This window comes from Lipotes vexillifer, unplaced genomic scaffold (assembly GCF_000442215.2).
Source record: "Lipotes vexillifer unplaced genomic scaffold, Lipotes_vexillifer_v1.1 scaffold1145, whole genome shotgun sequence".
Lineage (NCBI taxonomy): Eukaryota > Metazoa > Chordata > Mammalia > Artiodactyla > Lipotidae > Lipotes > Lipotes vexillifer.
In genome coordinates, this window is record NW_006778097.1 from 248,210 (window position 1) to 268,950 (window position 20,741).

General features: G+C 43.0%; 1 protein-coding gene across 1 annotated transcript in view; it reads right to left on the minus strand.

Annotated features, from left to right (window-relative positions):
- Positions 1 to 329: 329 nt before the first annotated feature.
- ARPC2 (actin related protein 2/3 complex subunit 2) overlaps positions 330 to 20,741 on the minus strand; it is a 29,468-nt gene continuing 9,056 nt past the window's right edge. The window contains exons 4-11 of the mRNA XM_007451426.1: positions 19,532 to 19,644; positions 15,856 to 15,901; positions 12,219 to 12,405; positions 11,574 to 11,667; positions 5,559 to 5,685; positions 3,904 to 4,004; positions 3,472 to 3,572; positions 330 to 787 (exon numbers count right to left, since the gene is read on the minus strand). Of these exons, the coding sequence (XP_007451488.1) occupies positions 763 to 787; positions 3,472 to 3,572; positions 3,904 to 4,004; positions 5,559 to 5,685; positions 11,574 to 11,667; positions 12,219 to 12,405; positions 15,856 to 15,901; positions 19,532 to 19,644 (794 nt within the window). The 3' untranslated portion in view covers positions 330 to 762. The remainder of the gene's footprint in view (positions 788 to 3,471; positions 3,573 to 3,903; positions 4,005 to 5,558; positions 5,686 to 11,573; positions 11,668 to 12,218; positions 12,406 to 15,855; positions 15,902 to 19,531; positions 19,645 to 20,741) is intronic.

Consider the following 20,741-nt stretch of genomic DNA (forward strand, 5'->3'; position numbering starts at 1 on the left):
AAAAAAAAAAAAAAAAAAATACTTCACCAGAAAACACATTATAAAGTGCCTGTCACTGTCCTGCAAGCTTCTTGGCCACAGCCGGACAGACTTAGTAACCAAGCTTTACAGTGAGCATGTTTAAGTTTACTCAGAAATGCCAACTAAGAGCTTACCAGTGAGCCATTCTCTCCTGTACAGGGAGGCTGCTGTGTGTGTGTGGGCGCCTCCAGAACCTAAGCTTTTCCAGTGCAGGTTTGCAGGTTCAAGGGCAGTACTGGTGCACCCTTCATCCCTCCTCCTCTCTTGTTTGGACTCACAGTCCAGAAACCCAGTGAATTCTCATGTAAGATAGAAAGATTTTCTTTATTAATGACCCCAACCGTGTTTCTTTAGATACAGGAGTTCTGAACTCAAATACTTAGGAGAAAACAAGTTAAGACTGCATTATCCTGCAACTCATTACCAGTAACATACTGCAAAGCAAAACAGCTTGGAAAAGAGGGGGAGGGGAAGGGGAGTGAGGGAGGGAAGATAAAGAAAAGGAATTAAGTTGATCAAGTGGAATTCGTTTTTTTCCTTTTTTTAAAATTCTTGGGAACCATGAAGTCCTTGCAAGCACAGCTCGTTTTTGCAGATTATTTTCCAAACGTGTACAAAATGGAACCAAAACGGAGAATCCCTTAAGAACCTGAAGAGGTGCAACATTAAAAGCTACGATTATCCAGTAGCAAGTGTTCCAGCCTTCAGCTGCCAGCCGCTTCCTCTTCCTGTTCCCAAGAGTTAGCGGGATGAAAATGTCTTCCCCCTTCAAAAGCAGAGAGTAAGTGTGAAGGCTGGTTTCTGTTCACCTTTCCGTCCACCCCATGCTCTGGGCTAGAAATGGGGTCCCGGAAGAGACAGCAAACACAAGGTGGTAAGGTTCCTCAGGCAGAGGTATGTAGGAATTCCAGGCACGGGCTAAGGTCCAGCTTTCACAGAAATGTCTCATCATCTCTTCCTCCCTATTGAATACTTTGGGGTACCAGGTAATACCTGTGCTAATCAGCCCACGAGGACAGTAAATGTACCAAGTTAGACAGGAGAATCACCTGCCCACAATTTCTGGATGGCCTAGACCTATTTGCATTTCAGACTGGGCTCAATCCTCTTCCGAGTAAAGAATTCAGGGTCTTCCTACACAGTTTATACCTTTTCGGGCTAGCAGACAGCAGTTCCTTAAATCTTTCACCATGGGGGCAGGAATTCAAAGAAGCAACCCTCCAAACTTCCAAGGTTAAAGGCGCTTCGTGCTGTCATGTGGTGACTACACTCAGATACAGAACACTTGCCTGACTTAAGGTTCCTGAACTGGGGTGTCCTGTTCCACCCAGTTTTTCCCCAGAATAGCCAACTTTGGGAACAGGCTGGTTCCCAAAGATAGGGGGTGTGCATTTGGTAAAGCATCCTGGAAGCTAGAGCTGAGAACTATGGGAAACTGAGGCAAAAATATAGGGGTTAAAACTTTCCTGCCCTGAACGTCTCATCCAACCCAAAATGAAACTAAAATATCTTGTTATCCATTCCCCAATAAAAAGCTCACGTGTATTCAATTCAGGCAGAGCTCTGTGGGGTGCTGATGGTTGGCTTCTGAGCATAGCAGACCCGCCACGTGCCTTCATGCTGCTCTGGGTTCTGAAACCTCACACAGCAGGGCAGGGGTCCTGGCTTCTTCTGCCCACCCTTGGGAACACGATCTGGTTTTCAGGGTGGATGCAGTTGTTTACCCCACCCTTCTCCTTTCTGGGGCCCACCTCTGCCAAAGACGTCACAGGACAGAAAAAGCAAAGCTGTTCCTTGTAAGTTCCAGGAAGGAGGTTTATGGACAATTTGCTCATTTCAAGGATTCATCTTTTTCCAGTCCCCCATCAGGACAGGGAATTGTCCCTGCCCTCTGTCCATTGTACTCACTTTGCAATGACCCCCCAAGACCGCCTGCTGGCTGTGTTAACAGGGCAGGGGAGAATCCCTGCAGGGAGACACTGGGTGGTGGCCGCCTGGTGGGCCCTTCTCCTGAATGGACAAGGAAGTTACAGGGCTGACGGTGACACAGCAGCTCATGATGCCCAGCCTTCCTGTTCGGTGGGCGACAGGCTGGCCAGGTCAGGTTGCCTTCTGCTGGCTCACCTCCTGGCCTCTACTGAACTGCCTGTCTCTTCACTGGGCCCTGAAAGTGGTACAAAATTGGCTGCCTCACACTCAAGGTCACCAAAGTGGTGTGAGTGAGAGAAGCAAAGAGGGAAAGGGGGACCTGTAAACTCCAGGACGGAGGCAAGGTTCTGCAGGGCAGCGAGAGCGTGCATCCCCCAGGGCACACATCCTGCTACCTCCCCACCTTGTGAGTTCTGCTTATTTTAGGGTATGCCATGAAGCTGGCAACTGTGGCTATGCCACAGTAGAAGGAATGATACTGCCATGGCACGTGGACACCTCTCTCTAAGCAGAGGATTGAGCTGTGGGCTGAACACTCCGCTGGCTCTGGGCAGTGGGTGGAGCTATTACAGAGAAAGGCCTTTGGTATCAATTTCCTAACGAAGAGACAGGCAGCCTCTAAAGCCTAAAGAAGGCAGGGGTGACTTAACTTGTTCTGTATAAATGTCTGAGATTAAAAACCCTCTGCTCAGGCAAGCAAGAGCCAGACACCTCTCTCATCCTGTTGAATGGCAGCAGAAACTAGCTTGGTAGAAGAAGCCAGGGGAAGGAGCCTGAAGCCCTAGGCACACCATACCGACTGAAGGTTACCCCGAAGATTACGGGGTGTTGGCAAATGCACTGGCTGTGAGGGTTGTGGGTAGGCTTAGTTCACCTCAAGATTTTTAATTCAGTGGGCACAAAAGGCAGCAGATCAGCACTTATTACCCTTTCTGGAGAACAGGACTGCCTAAACTTCACCAGAGGGGGACCCAAGATCTGGCACCTGGCACAGACCCAAATCCCCAGGCCTCAGACCATGCTGGCCTCCTGCATGTAGAGCCTCACACCATTTAGGGCTCTCATCATCTCCATCCCTGATAAAGGTAACTTCCCCTCCATGCAAAATTCCTGCCGCGAAGTGGACCAGGAAAAAGACCACTTAGGGGTGGTTCCAGGCCTATTTACTCACCTAAATGTCCTTAAGCAAATTACTTCATTTCTCCAAGAAGACCCTGAGAAGGACAAGACTGGCCCCTCAACTCAGGCCCAAAGAGAACACTGCTGATGTCAGTAAAAAGGTCCCTCTGTATTTTATCCTAGCTGCCACTCTCCTTGCTCATAAAGATGTAGAAACAAGGAAACCCACTGAGAAGCGAAAACCTGTGTGTCCCATCTTTAGTCTGCTGGGCAGCTACAGGCCCAAGCCTGCCTGCCTCACATGCAGCTACTGCCCAGACACCTGGGCCACCGACACCACTACCTCCTTCTTGGTGAGCTTAGGAGAGGAAGGTGGTCCTTCTGCAGGACGGTGTGACTCACGTGATTGTTTTCATTTCTTTTTTCTCAGCATCTGGGCGTGCACGATTCAGCACCTTGAGGAAGTCAGATGTTTTTGCCCGCATACGTGTGTGAATATACGCCTGGAGGCAAACACAATGGGTACTGAAGCAGAGTCATCTTCTAGAAAGACAGCTTTGCTCTAATTAGCAGAAATTATCAGGAAGGTCTGGGAATATCCACCCTAGGGTTGACACAGGGCCATGCAAGGAAGCATACATTCACCTCTCTGCTATGGGGAGGGGTGAGTGAGAGATGGAGAAAGGCCATGATTTCTTGAAGCCTCTAGAACCACCTACAAGAGGTCAATAGCAAGAGCCTGGACTACAGAGATGACTTTCTATGGCATCAGCTCTGGTGGAGAGAATGACCCAGAGCACAGGACGCTGAGGCGCTGCAGCTGCTCTCACTCACCTTTGAGCACTTGATGTGGTAGTGCAGGTAGTCCCGGAACGTGTGGATCAGGTTGATGGTGTTGTCTCGAGCACTGGCGTTGGTGTGGCGAGGGAACAGCACTGGGCGGCGGTGGGGGAGGGGGATAGGCAAGGCGTCAGGGTCTAATAACACCAATGCCAAAGGGCGGGACGACCAGCAGCCTACAGTCAGCTCCATCTCTCCCTCCTTAAGGACCGTCCACTCATTTCATTATGCCTGGGCTTTGTCAGGGTTTCCTGCCAGTGAGTGCAAATGGAGGCGATCATGGTCGAAAACCAGAGCTCCTCAGGCAAAGGGTTTTGGCCCTGGCATTCATTCCAGGTCTGGATTCTCTGGCTGTGCACTGTGAGATCTACTCCTTCTGCCACACACCTATGAGCTCCTGCCTCTGCAGCTCAGCAGTCTCTCTGGAGGATGACACTACTGGCTACCTGGGTGGACTGTGGAGCAATCAGGATTAGAGAACAAAGCCTGCCTGTCCTAGGTCCTTGGTGCTGAAGCAGAGTAAGTCTTCAGAGAAACTAGATCCACAGAGGGTCATGTAGTCTGTGGTGAAAACCAAACAGGAAGGGAGAAGGATCTGAGCGCTCTTGATGAGGATGGGCAGGAGAAGCTGCTTTGGCTGGGGGCTGAGAAAGGCCCCCCTGCCGCCAACCCCCTGAAGCCCTGTGCAGTCACTCAGCCCTGCGCCTGGGCCGACCCGCACACCTCTCCTTCTGGCTCCCTGGAGCCCTCTCTATCTTCTGCACCCACTCTACTCAGTGGTCTCACCATAAGCAAAATCCTCAAGTATAAAGATTTGTTGAAATGAAAAGGAATGCCTCATAAGAAAGAGTGGGACCCCTGTGTCAGTTTGCCCCGAGAGAAAAGAGCACGAGGCCAAGAGATAACTACATTGCAGAGGTGCTGAGATGCTAATGACTGTAAGTTTACCATCAGTTTAGGTACCATAAAGAGAGATGCTGCCAAATTAAACTGTGGCAGGCTGCGAATTGTGAGCTGTGTGCCAAACTCAGAGAGTAACATGAAAAAACGATGTATCTTAGATTTAATGAAACCTGGTAAATCAACTCGCTCATCTTCGATAAACTGGTACACCTTCAGCACTGAGGTGAATTAAAGAAAACTCCAGAAAGGGGGACATTTTAGTGGCATCTGGGGCAGTGGGTGAACAAGCTGCGGTTCTAAACCGTCAGCTATAATGATGAGCCAGCTCACTAGGCTGAAGCAACTGTTAACAGGGGAGCATGTGAATTTTTTCAGGGGGAAAGTGGAGTAAGTGAATCATGGCTGGAGCTCTGGTCTAAACAAGCAAAAAAACCAAGAAACGCCAAAGGACACAGTATTCCCACCCAGCTGCTTAGCAATGCTTATATGGCCCTAACTCCTCACACTTGATATCACAGGCTACACTTTTTTCCTTAGGATTTAGGAAAAACAGGGAACAAAGGAAAATGATTACTGTATAAAAATAGCACTCGACCTGTACGGGCGTCCGTGGCAGGCCTCCTACAGTCATGGCAGCGGCAACAGGAACGATCGATATGCCTGCTTTCGCCCCCAACCCCCTTAACCACTTCAACTGCAGCATGAACCCATCAAGGCGCGCAAACGCGGCAACCTGCCCTGCTCACCGAAGGTAATGTAGCCGATGTTGTCGCCCACAGCGGCATCGGTGTCTTTCAGCTCGAGAGGAGGTTCCCTGTGGCTAAAGAGGACCTGTGGGGCTGTGTGGCTGGCTCTGCGTCCTTCTTTGAACTCCTGCAAGGATGAAGCAAAAAGCAACCAGAAGAGAATCTGGTGTGAGATGAACGGCAACTTACGCTCCAGGGTGTGCCCTATGCGTGTGACCTCTGAGCCCTCTGACCAGCAGAGGCTAAAAATAAACTACACCTAATGTGAAATATTACAAGTGCTGGCTGCTATCAATGCACTTCAGATTCAGAGAAGAGATCACAAAGTACTTAACAAGTCTGATCTTCAATGAGTGTGGAAAAGCACTGTTAATCCTTTTGCCTTTCCTCTTGTTTTGGAAGAACATAGGTGATAAAATTACTTCTGAGACTAAACAGACAACAAATTGCAAAGCACTGGGAGAACCAGATTACATTCAGGATAATGACTACTGCTTATTAGTCTCTTTTGATTTAACGTGAAAAGAGGTTACATTTTTCAGGAAATTAAAAAAATTTCTGGGTGAATGGAGCCCAAGCTTTAGCTTGATTAAGGCTTCAAGTTGGGGACTTCCCTGGTGGTGCAGTGGTTGAGAATCCGCCTGCCAATGCAGGGGACGTGGGTTCAATCCCTGATCCAGGAAGATCCCACATGCCGCGGAGCAACTAAGCCCGTGTGCCGCAACTACTGAGCCCGAGTGCTGCAACTACTGAAGCCCGGTGCCTAGAGCCCGTGTTCTGCAACAAGAGAACCCACCACAATGAGAAGCCTGCATACCGCAACGAAGAGTAGTCCCCACGCAGCCAAAAAAAAAAAAAAAAGACTTCGAGCTGAAGTCTTAACTCATTTAACCTTTGCACACAAAGCCCCTTATGAGCTGACCAATTTTTCATCCCTCCTCTCACCCCACCTCCACTTGTTCCAGTTTCATGAATACTATGCTTTCTCTGGGCTCTGAGCCTTTGCACAAGTCTTGTTTCACTGAGGTAACATAGACCCCGTTACTGTTTAGAATTCATCAATGAGAACTTTAGACCGAATTTAAGCCCTTCTTGGGAGAAGACAAAAATGTTAAAGAAGTTGAGCTGTCTTAGTGTTCACTGAGAAAAGGAGACTGTGTGACATGAGAATTGGAAGTCCGACTTTTGACTTGCTCTACAATGGCCGTGGATGAAATCACCACCACCCTGCGTTAAGAGCTCACCCTTGACAAAATGTATCCACCCTCACCAAACTACAGATTTTTCTGCCTAAGGAAGTAAAACACCAGGCCATTCCTTCCATGTTCTAATCTCCACATCTCCAGTTTTCCCAATCTATACATTCTTGTGTAAATAGACAAGTGATACAAGGAATCCCTGTCTCAACCAAGATCTGCAAGAACAGGACTAGATTTTCCAGCAATGCCAGTAAAACCGACGATCCAAATTCTCTGAGTGATGGCAGAAGGATGGAACCAAAGGCTTTCCAAGGTCTCTGAGTTTTATGAGTGTACTGAAAGCATGTTATATAGCATTTGGTCTGCAACGCCCTTCTACTGCTGCTCAGATATGACCTCCTCTATAAGGCTATCTCCAATAGCCTGGGGGTAGCTGGCTGTTCTCCCCTCAGGGTTCCCATGTCTTTTCTACAAACCTCTACTGTGATACTTTACTATTCATTAATGCATCTGGCTTCCCCACCAGGTTGTAAAAGTTCCTCAAGCCAAGGATCCTGCTTTTATTCATCTCTGTATCTAGTCCTCTGCCCTTCAGAGAGGCTGTCTAGCACATGGCTTGCTGAATGAAAGAAAGCACCTCTACCCTAGCTGACTTCAGTGTCAGTGTCAGGACACTGTAAAGGAGCAGGGACTATGTTTCCGTTTGCAGGTAGGAGAATACACACTGATCAGCAAGCCTTCAGTAAATGAGGAAGGATAACACCTGAGGAGGTCTAATGCCCAGTCTGGGATCTCGCCTGTTTCACCACCCTGCCTCCTGAGCTCACTGTGTGGCTTCTAAAGGTTGGTGGGAAATAAATGAACATCACTGGGTTAGGTTAGCTCCTCTTTGACTTTTGTTCCCCAAAAGAAAAATACTTGGAGAGGGAGGGAAGAATCCAAGATCATTCAAAATGGAAATTCTTAAAGCAAAGCTTCTGAGACTGCCCTTCTCTAGAAAACACCTTTCATTCTGCAACTGGGTTGGGAGGTTCTCTAACTTCTGTCAGTTTTCCTCTTTAGCCTCGGGGGAGAAAACAGAACAGATAATAACTGCCCGCCAGTATTTTCTTGTGTTTAGTAAGCTTCCTGAAGGCTCTAGTTCACTGGTACACGTGGCATTCACAACCAGCTGGAGTATTTGTAAGCCTGTGGTGACTTGGCAGCATTTCAACAGTTCTGTATATGGAAAGTGATACATTTCAGACTTGGTTAACAATATACTTCTGATTTGGGGCTATCCTTTAGGCAATCTCATGTTTCTCTTTGGTTTTCTCTCTTACATAACACTTAAAAGCCAATCAACCCACCAACCAGCAGCTCTCTTTTCCTTAGTGTCTTTGTTACATATGTATCAGCAATACTGCCTCTTTTTTCTCCCTCCACCTGGGATGTCTTTTGAACATCACAATACTATTTCTTTCCTCCATCAAAGCACAATTGACCACAGGAAGTTTAGAATAAACCCAAATATACAAAGAAATTTAGTATATGATAAAGGTAGCATCTTAAAATCAGTAGTGTAAACATGGGCTTTTAAATAATTGCTGCTGGGACCAGTGGGTAGCCACTCAGAAAAAAAGATATATCCACCTTTCACACCATGTACCAAGAGAAACTTCACACAGGTAATAAGATTTATGTGTAAAATATGAAACTATAAAAACACTAGGAAAATAATACAGGTAAACATCTTTATAACCTTGCAGTAGGGAAGGAGTTTCCAACTATGACTCAAAATCTGGAAGCCATAAGAGGTTGACCAATTTAACTACGTGAAAATAAAGTTCTGCATGGGGAAAAAGCAAAACAACAACAAAAACAACTCACAAAGTCTAACGACTAACTGCAAAAAATATTTGCAATTCTTATCACAGAAAAAGGGCTAATCTCCCTAGCATATGAAGAAATTGAGAAGATCAATAACCCAACAGAAAAATGCGTAGGGGACATAAAGAGACATTTCACAGGAAAAAAGAAATAAATAGCCTTCAGCATAAAAAAAGATGTTTTGACCTTGTTCATAAGAAAAGTAGATAGCATTTTTAACCTGTCAGATTGGCAGAAATCCAAAAGTTCAACACTTTGGGGAAATGGATACTCTCATGCATTCGTGGTGGGAGGGAAAATGGCATAACTTCTATGGAAAAGAGTTTGGCAATACGCTCCAAAATTACTCACTTTGAATCAGTGTTCCCAGTTCAGGAAAATATCCTATAGATACAACCCCACATGTAGACAGGTAGCAAGGGGCCTCAAAAGGGGCATCTTCACAATTGCCTAAGAGGCAAACTGCTTCTGTCTTGTCTCTGAACATGGAGAAACCAGTGGTTTCCACTTAACTTCTCTTACTTACTGAACTAACTTAAAGATCTAATAATATAAAAAAATCCTAGCTCACCATACTCCAATGTCCAAAAGAGTAACTATTGTTTCTATTGCTTTTCACGTAATAAGCGTTGAAATGAGGATATCTACCAGATTTTCCCTGGTGCTCAGCTCATATGCCTACAAAGATAATGCCCCAAAGCCGAGCACTAGGACATCCTTATGAGTGGGGAATGGAAACTCCCTGTTTTTTTCCTTACGGCAGCAACAAGCATCCCTCTAAGTCTGCCTGCCAAATGACAAAAGCAGGGATTGTGTTCTGACCAGGTTGGAGGTGCATGCCAGCATGAGAAAACAAAGACCCACAGCAAGCAGACTAGTGACCACAAGGAACTTCAAACAGCCTCCCCAGGTCATAACACTCTGTGCTGGGCATCCACTGTTCTCCCTTCTCCTAGAAATTTAAAACAACTAGGCCCAGGACAATGATCAGATGATTTATTCTGGAGGGGAAAACCAGCCAAATAAGTCCAGCTTTCTACGGTCATTTCAAATAAATTACCTCAGCCTTCGAGTTTGGAGAGGGAGGCAGGGCAGATGGCTTCCTGAGCACTGCCTTCTCACATGGTGCCAGGCCCATCATTCACTGGAGAAACTGTCAGTGCAAAAATGCAGACTTTCTTTTTCCTTTTAGAAGTGCCCTACCACATGTACTTTGAGGGAGCGCTTAAGTTCACATGCAAAAAAGAACACACAAAATTCTCCTAAGGAACAAATCTCCAGTACACTCTCCAAGATCAGATCTGCTTAAAGTATAAAAATAAGTTAAGATGTTGTCTGGAATAAAATGGAACAAGACTGGTAAAAAAACAGCCAAATCTAAATATATAGTTCATAGCTTTTAAAATTAGCTTGTCAGTCTGGATTTAGCCCAATTTCTGAGCTACTGCGTTTAATTCCCCTGTCAATTCTGCATAGAAACACATGAAATGCCTGCCTGAGGCTTACATTTAGGACCCAAGATATACATATCTATCTATCTATCTATATATATGTACATACACACACACTTTCGTAAGTTTGAGTACTCTCAAATGCTGCGTCAGTATTCCAATTTTTCTGCACAGGGACTACAAAATTAGTTTCTGATTAATTAGCTTAAACGTAAAAAGCCACTACATGGGCTTCCCTGGTGGCACAGTGGTTAAGAATCCACCTGCCAATGCAGGGGACGTGGGTTCAATCCCTGGTCCGGGAAGATCCCACGTACCGCAGAGCAACTCAACCCATGCGCCACAACTACTGAGCCTGTGCTCCAGAGCCTGAGAGCCACAACTACTGAAGCCTGCATGCCTGAGCCCGTGCTCTGCAACAAGAGAAGCCACCACAATGAGAAGCCTGCGCACGGCAACGAAGGGTAGCCCCCGCTCGCCGCAACTACAGAAAGACCGCGCGCAGCAACCAAGACCCAACACAGCCAAAAATAAATAAATTTATAAAAACAAAAAAAACCACCACAGATGGATGAAACTGAGAATATCCTTTTTGAAGATTTCCCTAGCCACTTAGAATGGCTACACATAAAGTATTCTCACTATATTAAGCACAACTGTTTTTCAACCTAACCTGGCAAAAGAGATTCTGTCCCAGAATTCTTAAATCTCTTCACCCTGCTTAGGAACAGAATGAACCTACAAGTGTTTTGAAACTTAACCACTGTACTAGATTTTGAATGCTGAGCCATTTCAGAAGAAACCAGCCAGGATACCACTTCACCAATGAGCTCTCACATCCTAAAGCCAGCAACTGGTTAGCAGACAGCATGACAAAGCCACAGCGGGTGTGTTGTGCCAGACCTGAGTCCAACCGCACCAGAAATCCAATTACAAAATGTCCTGCCAAACCCCGTTACTCTTCTAGTAGATGAGCGTCTTCTGAGGGATGCACTCCCTCCGTGGGGGCCTCGGTCAAACTCAGGCCCCTTCTCTTCACTGTCAGTTCGACAACTCTACCCTATTAATGCATTATGTACTACTTATGTAGTACATAATGTACTACATTATGTACTACTTTTCTCTAGATTCCATTCTGAAAAGACTTTATTTGGGACTAAGCCAAGCCAGTAGACCTTGCTAGAAACTTGAGGAAACATAAGAGGGCAGGAAATGTGACCAAGCTTTAAATTAAAGACCCCACGGCAGGAAGGATGCTTAATATTGAGTCATTTTGTCAGTATGTTTAATACTTCAATTCACCCTCTAGTCCAGTCCTGCAAAAGGGCTAAATCCACTAAGAAAAAACATTCAGTGAGTTTGATGGGGGCTGTTTAATTAAATCTTCAGCAAGTTCCAGCATCAAATGAGCTGCCAGTTCTATGCTCATGGTGTGCTTTGATGACAAGGTGTAAGTCACCAGGCCATGGCTCCCCCCCAAGATGTCTGCTCCATACCTGCATGAACACCTTTCCAATGACCACATCGTCGTCATCCTTAAACACTGTGCTGAAGACTACTGTGACTCTGTCCTTTTTAGACTCAACATACCTGAGGGGAACAAAACCCATGAGTGAGTACAGAACCAGAACAGGGTTTTGTCAAGAAATTGCTCTACAAGTGAAGCAGGAGGGTAAAGTCACGAATCTGTTAATTCATAAAACGAGGTGTGCCAGTGAGACTAAGTATTTATGGCCAACAAAGTCAGTATAATAAATGCATGCCCTATGTGAGGCAAGAGATGAAAATCACCCAAAGTGGATGTTATTAACTTGTCTACATGCTCTGACATGGAATGTAGAGTTAGTGATTCTCAGAATTCCACTTTAAAGAATGTATTTCTTTATATACTATGAGACTCATAGCATGTAGATGATCCAAGGAAAGCACTGGATTCTCTTTTCATCTTTTGCCAACTTTCAGTATCTGGAGACAAGAAGTGGCCTTTCCCCCGCAACACTTACATCCTGGGTTAAAAAATTTTATGAGAAAGACACTCGGGGTATTCACACAATAGAGTTTAAGGTTTGACTTAGCCGAATGACTTTCAGTAAGCATGCGTGACAGCCACACCAGGCTTCAGGACCAAATTCTATACTCACATGGTCTCATCATCCCTATAATGGATAACTGCCCTGTTCTCTCCTTCCTTGCCCTCTTCTTGGAACTGGAAATATTTCTCAAAGACAGAGGCAAAACAGTTTCGTTTCAACATGCCAGCCTGATGCACGATGGAATCCTTGGATGCAGGCAGATTTTCAAGGTCATATAGCAAAGAGACATTGTATCCTGGAGAAGGAAAAAAAACACCCAACAATTATATTAAAAAAAACTTTACAGGTTCTAATGACATTTTATTTTGTCTCAATGTCTATACTTTTAACCCAGGTAGAAAGCTGTCCATTCCCATTTACTTCAAAGGGCAAATGAGATGAAATAAAAAAATCTTAATTCTTGCAGAATTACTGTAAATATATATATATAGCTAATTAACAGATACTATGCAAAAATTTGAATCAATAATCAAAGATGACTGATTACAAATAAGGAATGGGAGGAAGTCATAATCCTGGAACTTTCATTAGAAATTTAATGTTCCAGACACAGCTGTGAAGGGGGCTGAAGATGCTATCAAGCTATAATATGAGTTACATATTTTCCTCTGAGGTTTAACATGCCAAGTGCCAACATGGCCAGCAGTTGGGTTGCTTTTTGATAATAAAATATACCCGCTTACATGCCATCACAAACCCTGAGGATAGAGGTAGGGGAAAAAACCTAAAAAGGAAAAAAAAAAAGGGTACATATACCTCCCCAATAGATTTGTGTACCCTGTAAAATTTTCAAGGTGTTTTAAAATATTTGACTTCATTTGATCTCCATAAGAATTCTTTGGGGACTTCCCTGGTGGCGCAGTGGTTAAGAATCCGCCTGCCAGTGCAGGGGACACAGGTTCGAGTCCTGGTCCGAGAAGATCTCACATGCCGCAGAGCAACTAAGCCTGTGCGCCACAACTACTGAGCCTGCACTCTACAGCCCACAAGCCACAACTACTGAGCCTGCGTGTTGCAACTACTGAAGCCCGCGCGCCTAGAGCCCATGCTCCACAAGAGAAGCCACCCCAATGAGAAGCCCGCACACTGCAACAAAGAGTAGCCCCCTCTCACCACAACTAGAGAAAGCCTGCGTGCAGCAACGAAGACCCCACACAGCCAAAAATAAAATAAATAAATTAATTAAAAAAAAGAAAAAGAATTCTTTAAAATAGGTAGGCCAGAATATGGTTATTCTCATTTTAGAGGAAAAAAGAGGTTCAAAGAAGCAAAGTGCCAGGCCAAATGCAGCATGATATAAAGGTGGAGGCAACTCTTTTTTGAGCTGAACAAAAACTGGGTCCAAATCCTGGAGTTGACACTTCTGGCCTTGGACAAATTGCCTAACTTCTACAATTCCTGCATCTGTTAAAAAAAAGGGTGGTGAGTTGGGGGAGGCTGCTGGGAGAATTAAAAGAACACACAGTATTTAAAGTGCCTGGAACATAGCAGGTCATCAATAAATGGGGCAGAACAGAGACTGAAGTCCGAGTGTACTGACCACTACACTATTCTGCCTCCTTTATAGTGTGTCCAGCACAAATTCCAACAAGGCTGGGATGCTTTATTTTATAATCCAGCCAAATAATACCTGCCCAAAAGCCTATAGATGATTCTGCAAGAGTATCTGTACATCACCGAGGATCATTTCATATTCTAGACAACTGAGTGGAATAATTTTGCCAGAACTGTATAGATTTCACATTTCCAAGTATCTTAGACCTTTATACTTTGTCACTATTTAATTTTTTCCCAAAAGCATTCCTGGGGTCTGTGTTTTTTGTTGGATCTATCCTCACTGAGCACTGGCTGGCTATCTAAATCTCTGTTCTAGATAGTGCTTAGCACATTTTTGGCACTCCAATATTAAATAATACCAATCACCATTCCATTTTGGATGCCTGAAAACCAGATAAATAGACCACAAGATTAGATTTTAAAAAAGAAAATATTTAAACTTGAGGTTTGCTATTTTTAAGAAGCCAAATAAAACAAACTAAATAAAACTATAACTGAAGCCAGACTTAAGTACGGCTTCTGACATGATGAACAGAACATACTGAAGAAAAGTAAAAATCTAGTATATGCCCTGCTGAGTTTTCCAAACTTGCCTAGATAAACCCATAGAAAAAGAGGAAGAGACATGCTACCTTCACATCTTTTTATACTTTGCACTTGTCTGAACACAAGGTCTGCAATTTGGTAGCATGTGCTTTAGCACAGAAAGTGGAAGGAAAGGCCCAGACACAGAAACATAAGCTCTCCGAGTTATACTCTGCTTTGCTTGTTCTGATAGAGTTTAGGATCTGAGCGGTGACAAGCATGTCCGAGAATTCCTTTATGCTTTTTCTGCTATAGTTTTTTTTCTTTCTTTCTGAAATTCCTCGATTCCTCTTAAAGCCTACAGTGTTATTTATCTTTTGGCTTTTATTTCTGAGATACATTTGGACCATCAATTTGGGGATTAACACATTTCAGTATTCTTTAGGAGTGCAAAGCTCTCATCCATAAATACTCCTAGTAGCAAGTTACATTCCAAAGGCGCTTTTTCTTTATTAGATATTTTGTTTCCAAAGCAGCATATAAGAGTCACAGGAAGGTATTCTAATGGGAATGGTGAGGTGGTGTCATGTTGTTGTTGTTTTTTTGTGGTACGCGGGCCTCTCACTGTTGTGGCCTCTCCCGTTGTGGAGCACAGGCTCTGGACGCGCAGGCTCAGTGGCCATGGCTCACGGGCCTAGCTGCTCCGCGGCATGTGGGATCTTTCCGGACCGGGGCAAGAACCCGTGCCGTGTCCCCTGCATTGGCAGGCGGACTCTCTACCACTGCACCACCAGGGAAGCCCTGTTGTTTTTAAAGTAACTTGTTAAAAGAGACAGACACACCTTCCTTTTTAGAAGGATTTGTTAGTCAAGGTACCACAGTCACAGGATTTGAGTAACAAATATTATGTTCAAAAACAGTCTTACAACTTGGTCCTGACTATGCGGCCCCGGCTAGACACCTCAGAATTTGAAACTACCACTTAATCATAGGGATAAAAATACTGTTTATTTTTTTCTACTTTAAACTTCCTTTAAAGCTGTGTAACATAGCTGTTCTAATCAAGGATGGCCATGGTGCTTTCCAATACCTCTGGCCATGAAGGAGGCAGAGATCACGGATCAGAAGAACAGATGAAAGGGGCTGAAATTTTTGTTACTTGAAACTGTAAGAATACTTGTGAATATTGCTTTTCCTTCTCCAAATGTACAGTGTACAGACAAAGGTGTTACTAGGGGCTGGGAGGGAGACTCAATGTTTGCTTAGTCTTCTCAAAAGGCATTTTAACCATCATGGGCAAACAAAGGTGGCCCTCTGGCTGAAACATTAAGGGAGAGTCATTAGGCCTTATCCAGTAAATGTTAAAAATGGCATACATCAATTCTCTGTGTGACTATAACAATAATGTGTACCATTATTGGACAATGCAAAGCCCCTTAAAAGCTATTTTTACGGAGAGAGTTGAAGTGGGAACTGAACTCATGCAAAATATTTGTAAGATGAATTAACATTTAAACGAAATCCTTTGGCTAAAAAAAGCATAGCACAAAAAAGGACAGGTCTCTTTCTATGTCATCCCACAGCTGCTCACATTACTACATACCTGATTCTGGATTTACCAAAAAACTCCCGTACACTCTCTTTAATAACTAGAAAACACAAAAACAAATAGGTTAATTCAAAGTCCATGATAATTTCATTATTTTCAAAGCACTGTTCTGGCTAAGCTTTTCCTAAGCCAGCGTTCTTCCTAAGTTTCAAATGGCGAATGAGATACTGGATAGAGGGGGAAGCAGATTTATCTGAGTTACCAAGCAAATCACTCACAGAACTGCAATTACCTCCAAAAGGTTGGTCTAGGATCTGTGTTTCAATCAAGGTTCACCCTTTACTCTTTTAGGACTCAGTCACACCCGTTACATGACCAGAACTGTCGGGAACTGACTCCAGTTAGCTTACTTATCTTGTATGCTTTAAAATTATTTAGCTCACCATCACCTTTTTATAAAAGACAAAAAGCAATGGGTAACTGAATCTGCGCCAGTTACTTATGCTGGTGGGTCCACAGAAGCTTGTACTCTCTAAATGTCTTTTTCTCAAAACCAACAAACAGCTGGCTACTTTCCAGCTTTTTGGAGTAAATGATAAAACAAGAGCCCCTTTTACACCTTCTTATTTTTTCTCTGCCGGTATCACTGCTCTCCCTGGTAGAAACTGCTCCTAGGCTGACATGGTTTAAGAAACAAACTTTTTATTCGGGAAGGAACAGTTCTGACTTAAATGTTATATGGGACATATTAAGTGGAAGAAAGGCAGTTATTTGAAGAGAGAAAAAAAATAAATATTAAAGTCACTAGAATTTAATAACCTCTCAGTATTTAGTAGTCTTTATATGTTTAAGAGGCAAAACACAGACAGGGCTTATTACTAAGTCTCATTAAAACCTTACACTTACGGAGGAAAGGTGTCATCACTATTTTATAGGAAGGCAGAACTGAGGCCAATATACTGACCCTCAGTAGTATAACAGGCTGTGGGGTTTTGTCTCTAGGCATCCAATTTCTAACTCTATGTCACCACAAACACACTAATGATCCTCTTGCATTTTCTGGGATATCAAAAAAAGAGGTATTGAATCTAAGACAAGTTACCAAGTTAAAAATGAACAAGAGTACAAACTTGTTTTAATTGTAAGAGTGGCATGTGTGTTTTAAAGGATCCCACTAGCCAGCGAAAAGCACTGCGAACACAGGCAGCACTAGAGTGGAGGTCCATGTGAGCAGGGCCTCTGTCTCGTTCACTCCTGTGGTCTCACTGCCCATCTCCCACATCCGGGGACTCATAATAGATCTGAGCAAATGCCGATGCTTTTCTTCTAATCTTATTTTCAATGTACTCTCTAGGTTATTTAAAACAAACACAACAAACAAACCAACAAACCAGGAGCAAACCATTTATTTCATGTCCCATTTTAAAAAATTATCACATGGTAGGTTCTTTCCCCCCATTCTTAAATATTCTTTAGTATTCCACATATCAATCATTATCCTATAGTTGGAAGAAATTCTCAACGTGCAAAACTTGGATAACAGGGTGGACCTCACCGCATGAATCAGTGACCACACTTTTTGTATAAAGGTAAAAGATAAGTAATGTCACATGTAGTTCCTATTTGGTGACCATACAGCCACTGTAAGGTATCTCTTTTACAGAAGAGGAACTAAAGGGAGAAGTTCAAAGTCATAGAGTCTGTTGACCTTCAGGTGTCCCATATACCACTTCTCCTTAACTGTCTGGGGGGAAAAAAAAGTAACACACATATCCCATTAACAATTTTAACTAGCTACGATTCTGTACTGTGTGTACTTGGAGGAAGGGAAAATCAGATGTGGGAGAAACCACAGCACCTAAGATTTAGTTTAATTCCAAGTTACCAAATTAATACTCTAAGATCTAAGAGGTTTTTAGAGCCAAAATTACACCACATTCAACTCCTCTGCTCCCTCCTCTTGGCAAAACCAGCCAGCGCTTCCCTGCCGACTTCACTTGCACTTTTAACCATGATTCACTTTTCAATTTGTGCCCCCTCTTCCAACAGGCCACCAGAAGATCAGACCTTCCCACCCCAGCAGCTGAGGCTTTCTGCTTTGAAAAAGGGCCTGTGACAAAGTAACAAGCTTCCTGTGGTTATCCCAGGCTGGTCACTGTTTAACCAACCCAGGGAGCCATTTACTGTGCACTCTGCCCCAACACTGCGAATGTTACATACTCCACCCACTTGAGTGGGTGGGGCTGTTTCTTTGACCCTTGTGGTACCTAGGAGAATAGCAATGTGTTCTGGAGTTCTACCATAAGGAAAGCACAGACTGGAAAGGAGATTTAAGAAATCTAGCTTAACACCTTCTCTCTCTCCCAAGGATTGTTCTTATTGCACCTCTATCTTTAAAGAGAGAGGACTACCTAGGGAGAATGATCACACAATTTTTTAGTTGTTTGTTCAAATGTTCAACAATTCTTTCCAGGTAGTCGTCTTCCACTTCATCTAATGCCCGGCCAGCTTAATGCCATTTGTTTCCCCTTGCTCTTCATCTGGTAAAGAGCCAGCCAGTATCACTTACATAATTAATAATCTTTCAAATGCTTTAAAAGACTAGGTCTTTCTCCTGAAGCTCTTCCTTTTCGGGTAAAATAACCCTGAATACAAATTTTCTAAACCATCCTTCTTCCCTTGAATTTATGAGGCAAATCAGAAAAGGTTTTAGCTCTACCCTTGAACTTACAGGGCAGACCAATCATATATGAAGAAGTAAGGGGAGTGACGGTGTATGGCTCTCGGTATTCTTCATGGTTAACATCAATTTTAATTTTTATTAAGATTTTGATTATACTCTTTTGCAAACAGCCTTTTTCATTACATAAATTTTAAAGAAGTCAAAAGCTACTACTCTTAATCAGAAAGAAAATATATCTGATTTCATTCACCAGACTGTATCTTCATTCACCAGATTAAGGAGAACCTACTTTGTTAAAACTAAAAGATATCTGAAAACTGATTCAGGAACTGAGTCATACTTCCTGCTTTGAGACCCAACCACAACGTGCACACACTGGTGTAATAGCATTTTCTTTCTTCCATAAATGGCTCTCCCCAGAGCAAACATAGTTCAACAGGAACCAAACCCATTGAAAGAAGCCAGTGAATAAAGCATGGCCATCAAGAGTTTCAAAACGCATGGACACCCTTTCTTATTTCCCCTAAGGTAATCATAAAGAAGAGCAGATACTTAAAGAGGCCAGCTCTAAAGAGCATTAAATTAAAAAATTGAAAGGGCAGATTTGTGCCTAAATTTCCAAAATAAGAAATTAAGACTGTAAACTTGAAACAGGTCAGAGGTTATATACCTACTTCACAATGTAACAGAAATAGAACAGAACCCATCTCAGTCTTGTGATAGTTATTTTTGTATTTGGTCAAGGAAAAGTATTCTTTGCTCCATTTTTTGAGAACTAAAGCTGTTTTTGTTTTCATTGGTTAGAGAACATCTTTATTTCTTCAGAGTAAAAAGCAGGCAAGCAAAGAACCAAAACTCTTTCTGGCAAACACCCTTCTTTACGACTATGGGAAACAGAGTCAAGAGCCCCTGGTTAGGTGAGCAAGCCAACCAGAGTGGCCTGTGCCACTAGGGATGACTCAGTGCCGTGGATCTTCTAGGAGTGGCAAGCTACCAAGAAAAGGTGAGGAGGAAAAGAGTTCCAAGGAAAAGTGATGTGGAACTTACCTCATCAGCACCATGTGCCTGAAGTTCCTTGTAGAATTTCAAAGAAATACTGACCATTACTTTTGTTTTGTCTCCATTAGGATTTGAAATATGATAGAGGACTCCATCAAAATCTGCAAGGAAAAGCAAATAAGGTTGCTTAACTTGGGAATAGGGAATAATATCTCAAAGTACGTGCCTACATGTTGCAGGCCACAAGGAAGTCTCCCTTACAAGTAGGCATATAAGTAAAACTGCATTTATTTTAAATCCATGTGGAAAGTCAGCAGAAACACTGAGATAGAATTACAGAGTACCTATCTCTTTGCTCTTTTCTAAAATTACAAAGCTATTTTTACTTTAATCACAGCTTGGTGCTGAAAGAATTTGAAAAAAAAATCTTTATTGTGATGTATTTTAAACATGTATAAAATATAATTTATAACAAACCCCTATTCTCACCATGGCTTCAACAATTATCAACATATGGCCAATCTTGTTTCACTTAGACACACCCCTTCCCAATGATTTATTCTGAAGCAAATTGCACACGTCACTTCATCCATAAATATTTCAGAATACACCTCTAAAAGGTAAAGAAGACAGTTGAAAAGAAAATAAAACAACCCCAATTCCACTGTCATGCCTAAATTAAAAAAAACAATTTATTAATATCAAATATCCAGTCAAGCACCGAAATATTGTCTCAAGAATTAAAAAATATATATTGTTGTCTTACTTATGTAAAATGTTTAAAGAAGAGAATGAATAATATTAAGCCATTCTTGATTAGGCCTGATAGCTTAGCTGACTTTTTTTTTTTTGTCTTTTAGCCTATTACCTTTTTTAAAATTTGGACCAAGCTGTTAGTCTCCAAAAACTGAGTGACAGTGGTGATGTTAGTGAGGTTGTTTCAATATAGAATCCCTGTGCACAGATAATCATCATAGTACCAATACCAAGTTGAAGGAATCAAAAGGAGCCACATTTAAATAAGTCTAATTTGAATGTCAGAATGTGCTGTGTTGGGACGTTGTGGCCACCTTTGCCATGCATGTTCTGTTGATTCTGTCAATAAAGAAGACTTCAGCTTCAAAAAAAAAAATTTTTTTTTTTGTCTTATTTGAATTAGGATCCAAACAAGCCCACACACTGCATTTGGTTATCCCTTAAGTTTCTGTACTCCACAGGCCTCCCCTCTCTTGTAGTTCCTGAAACCAGGTGCTGAGTG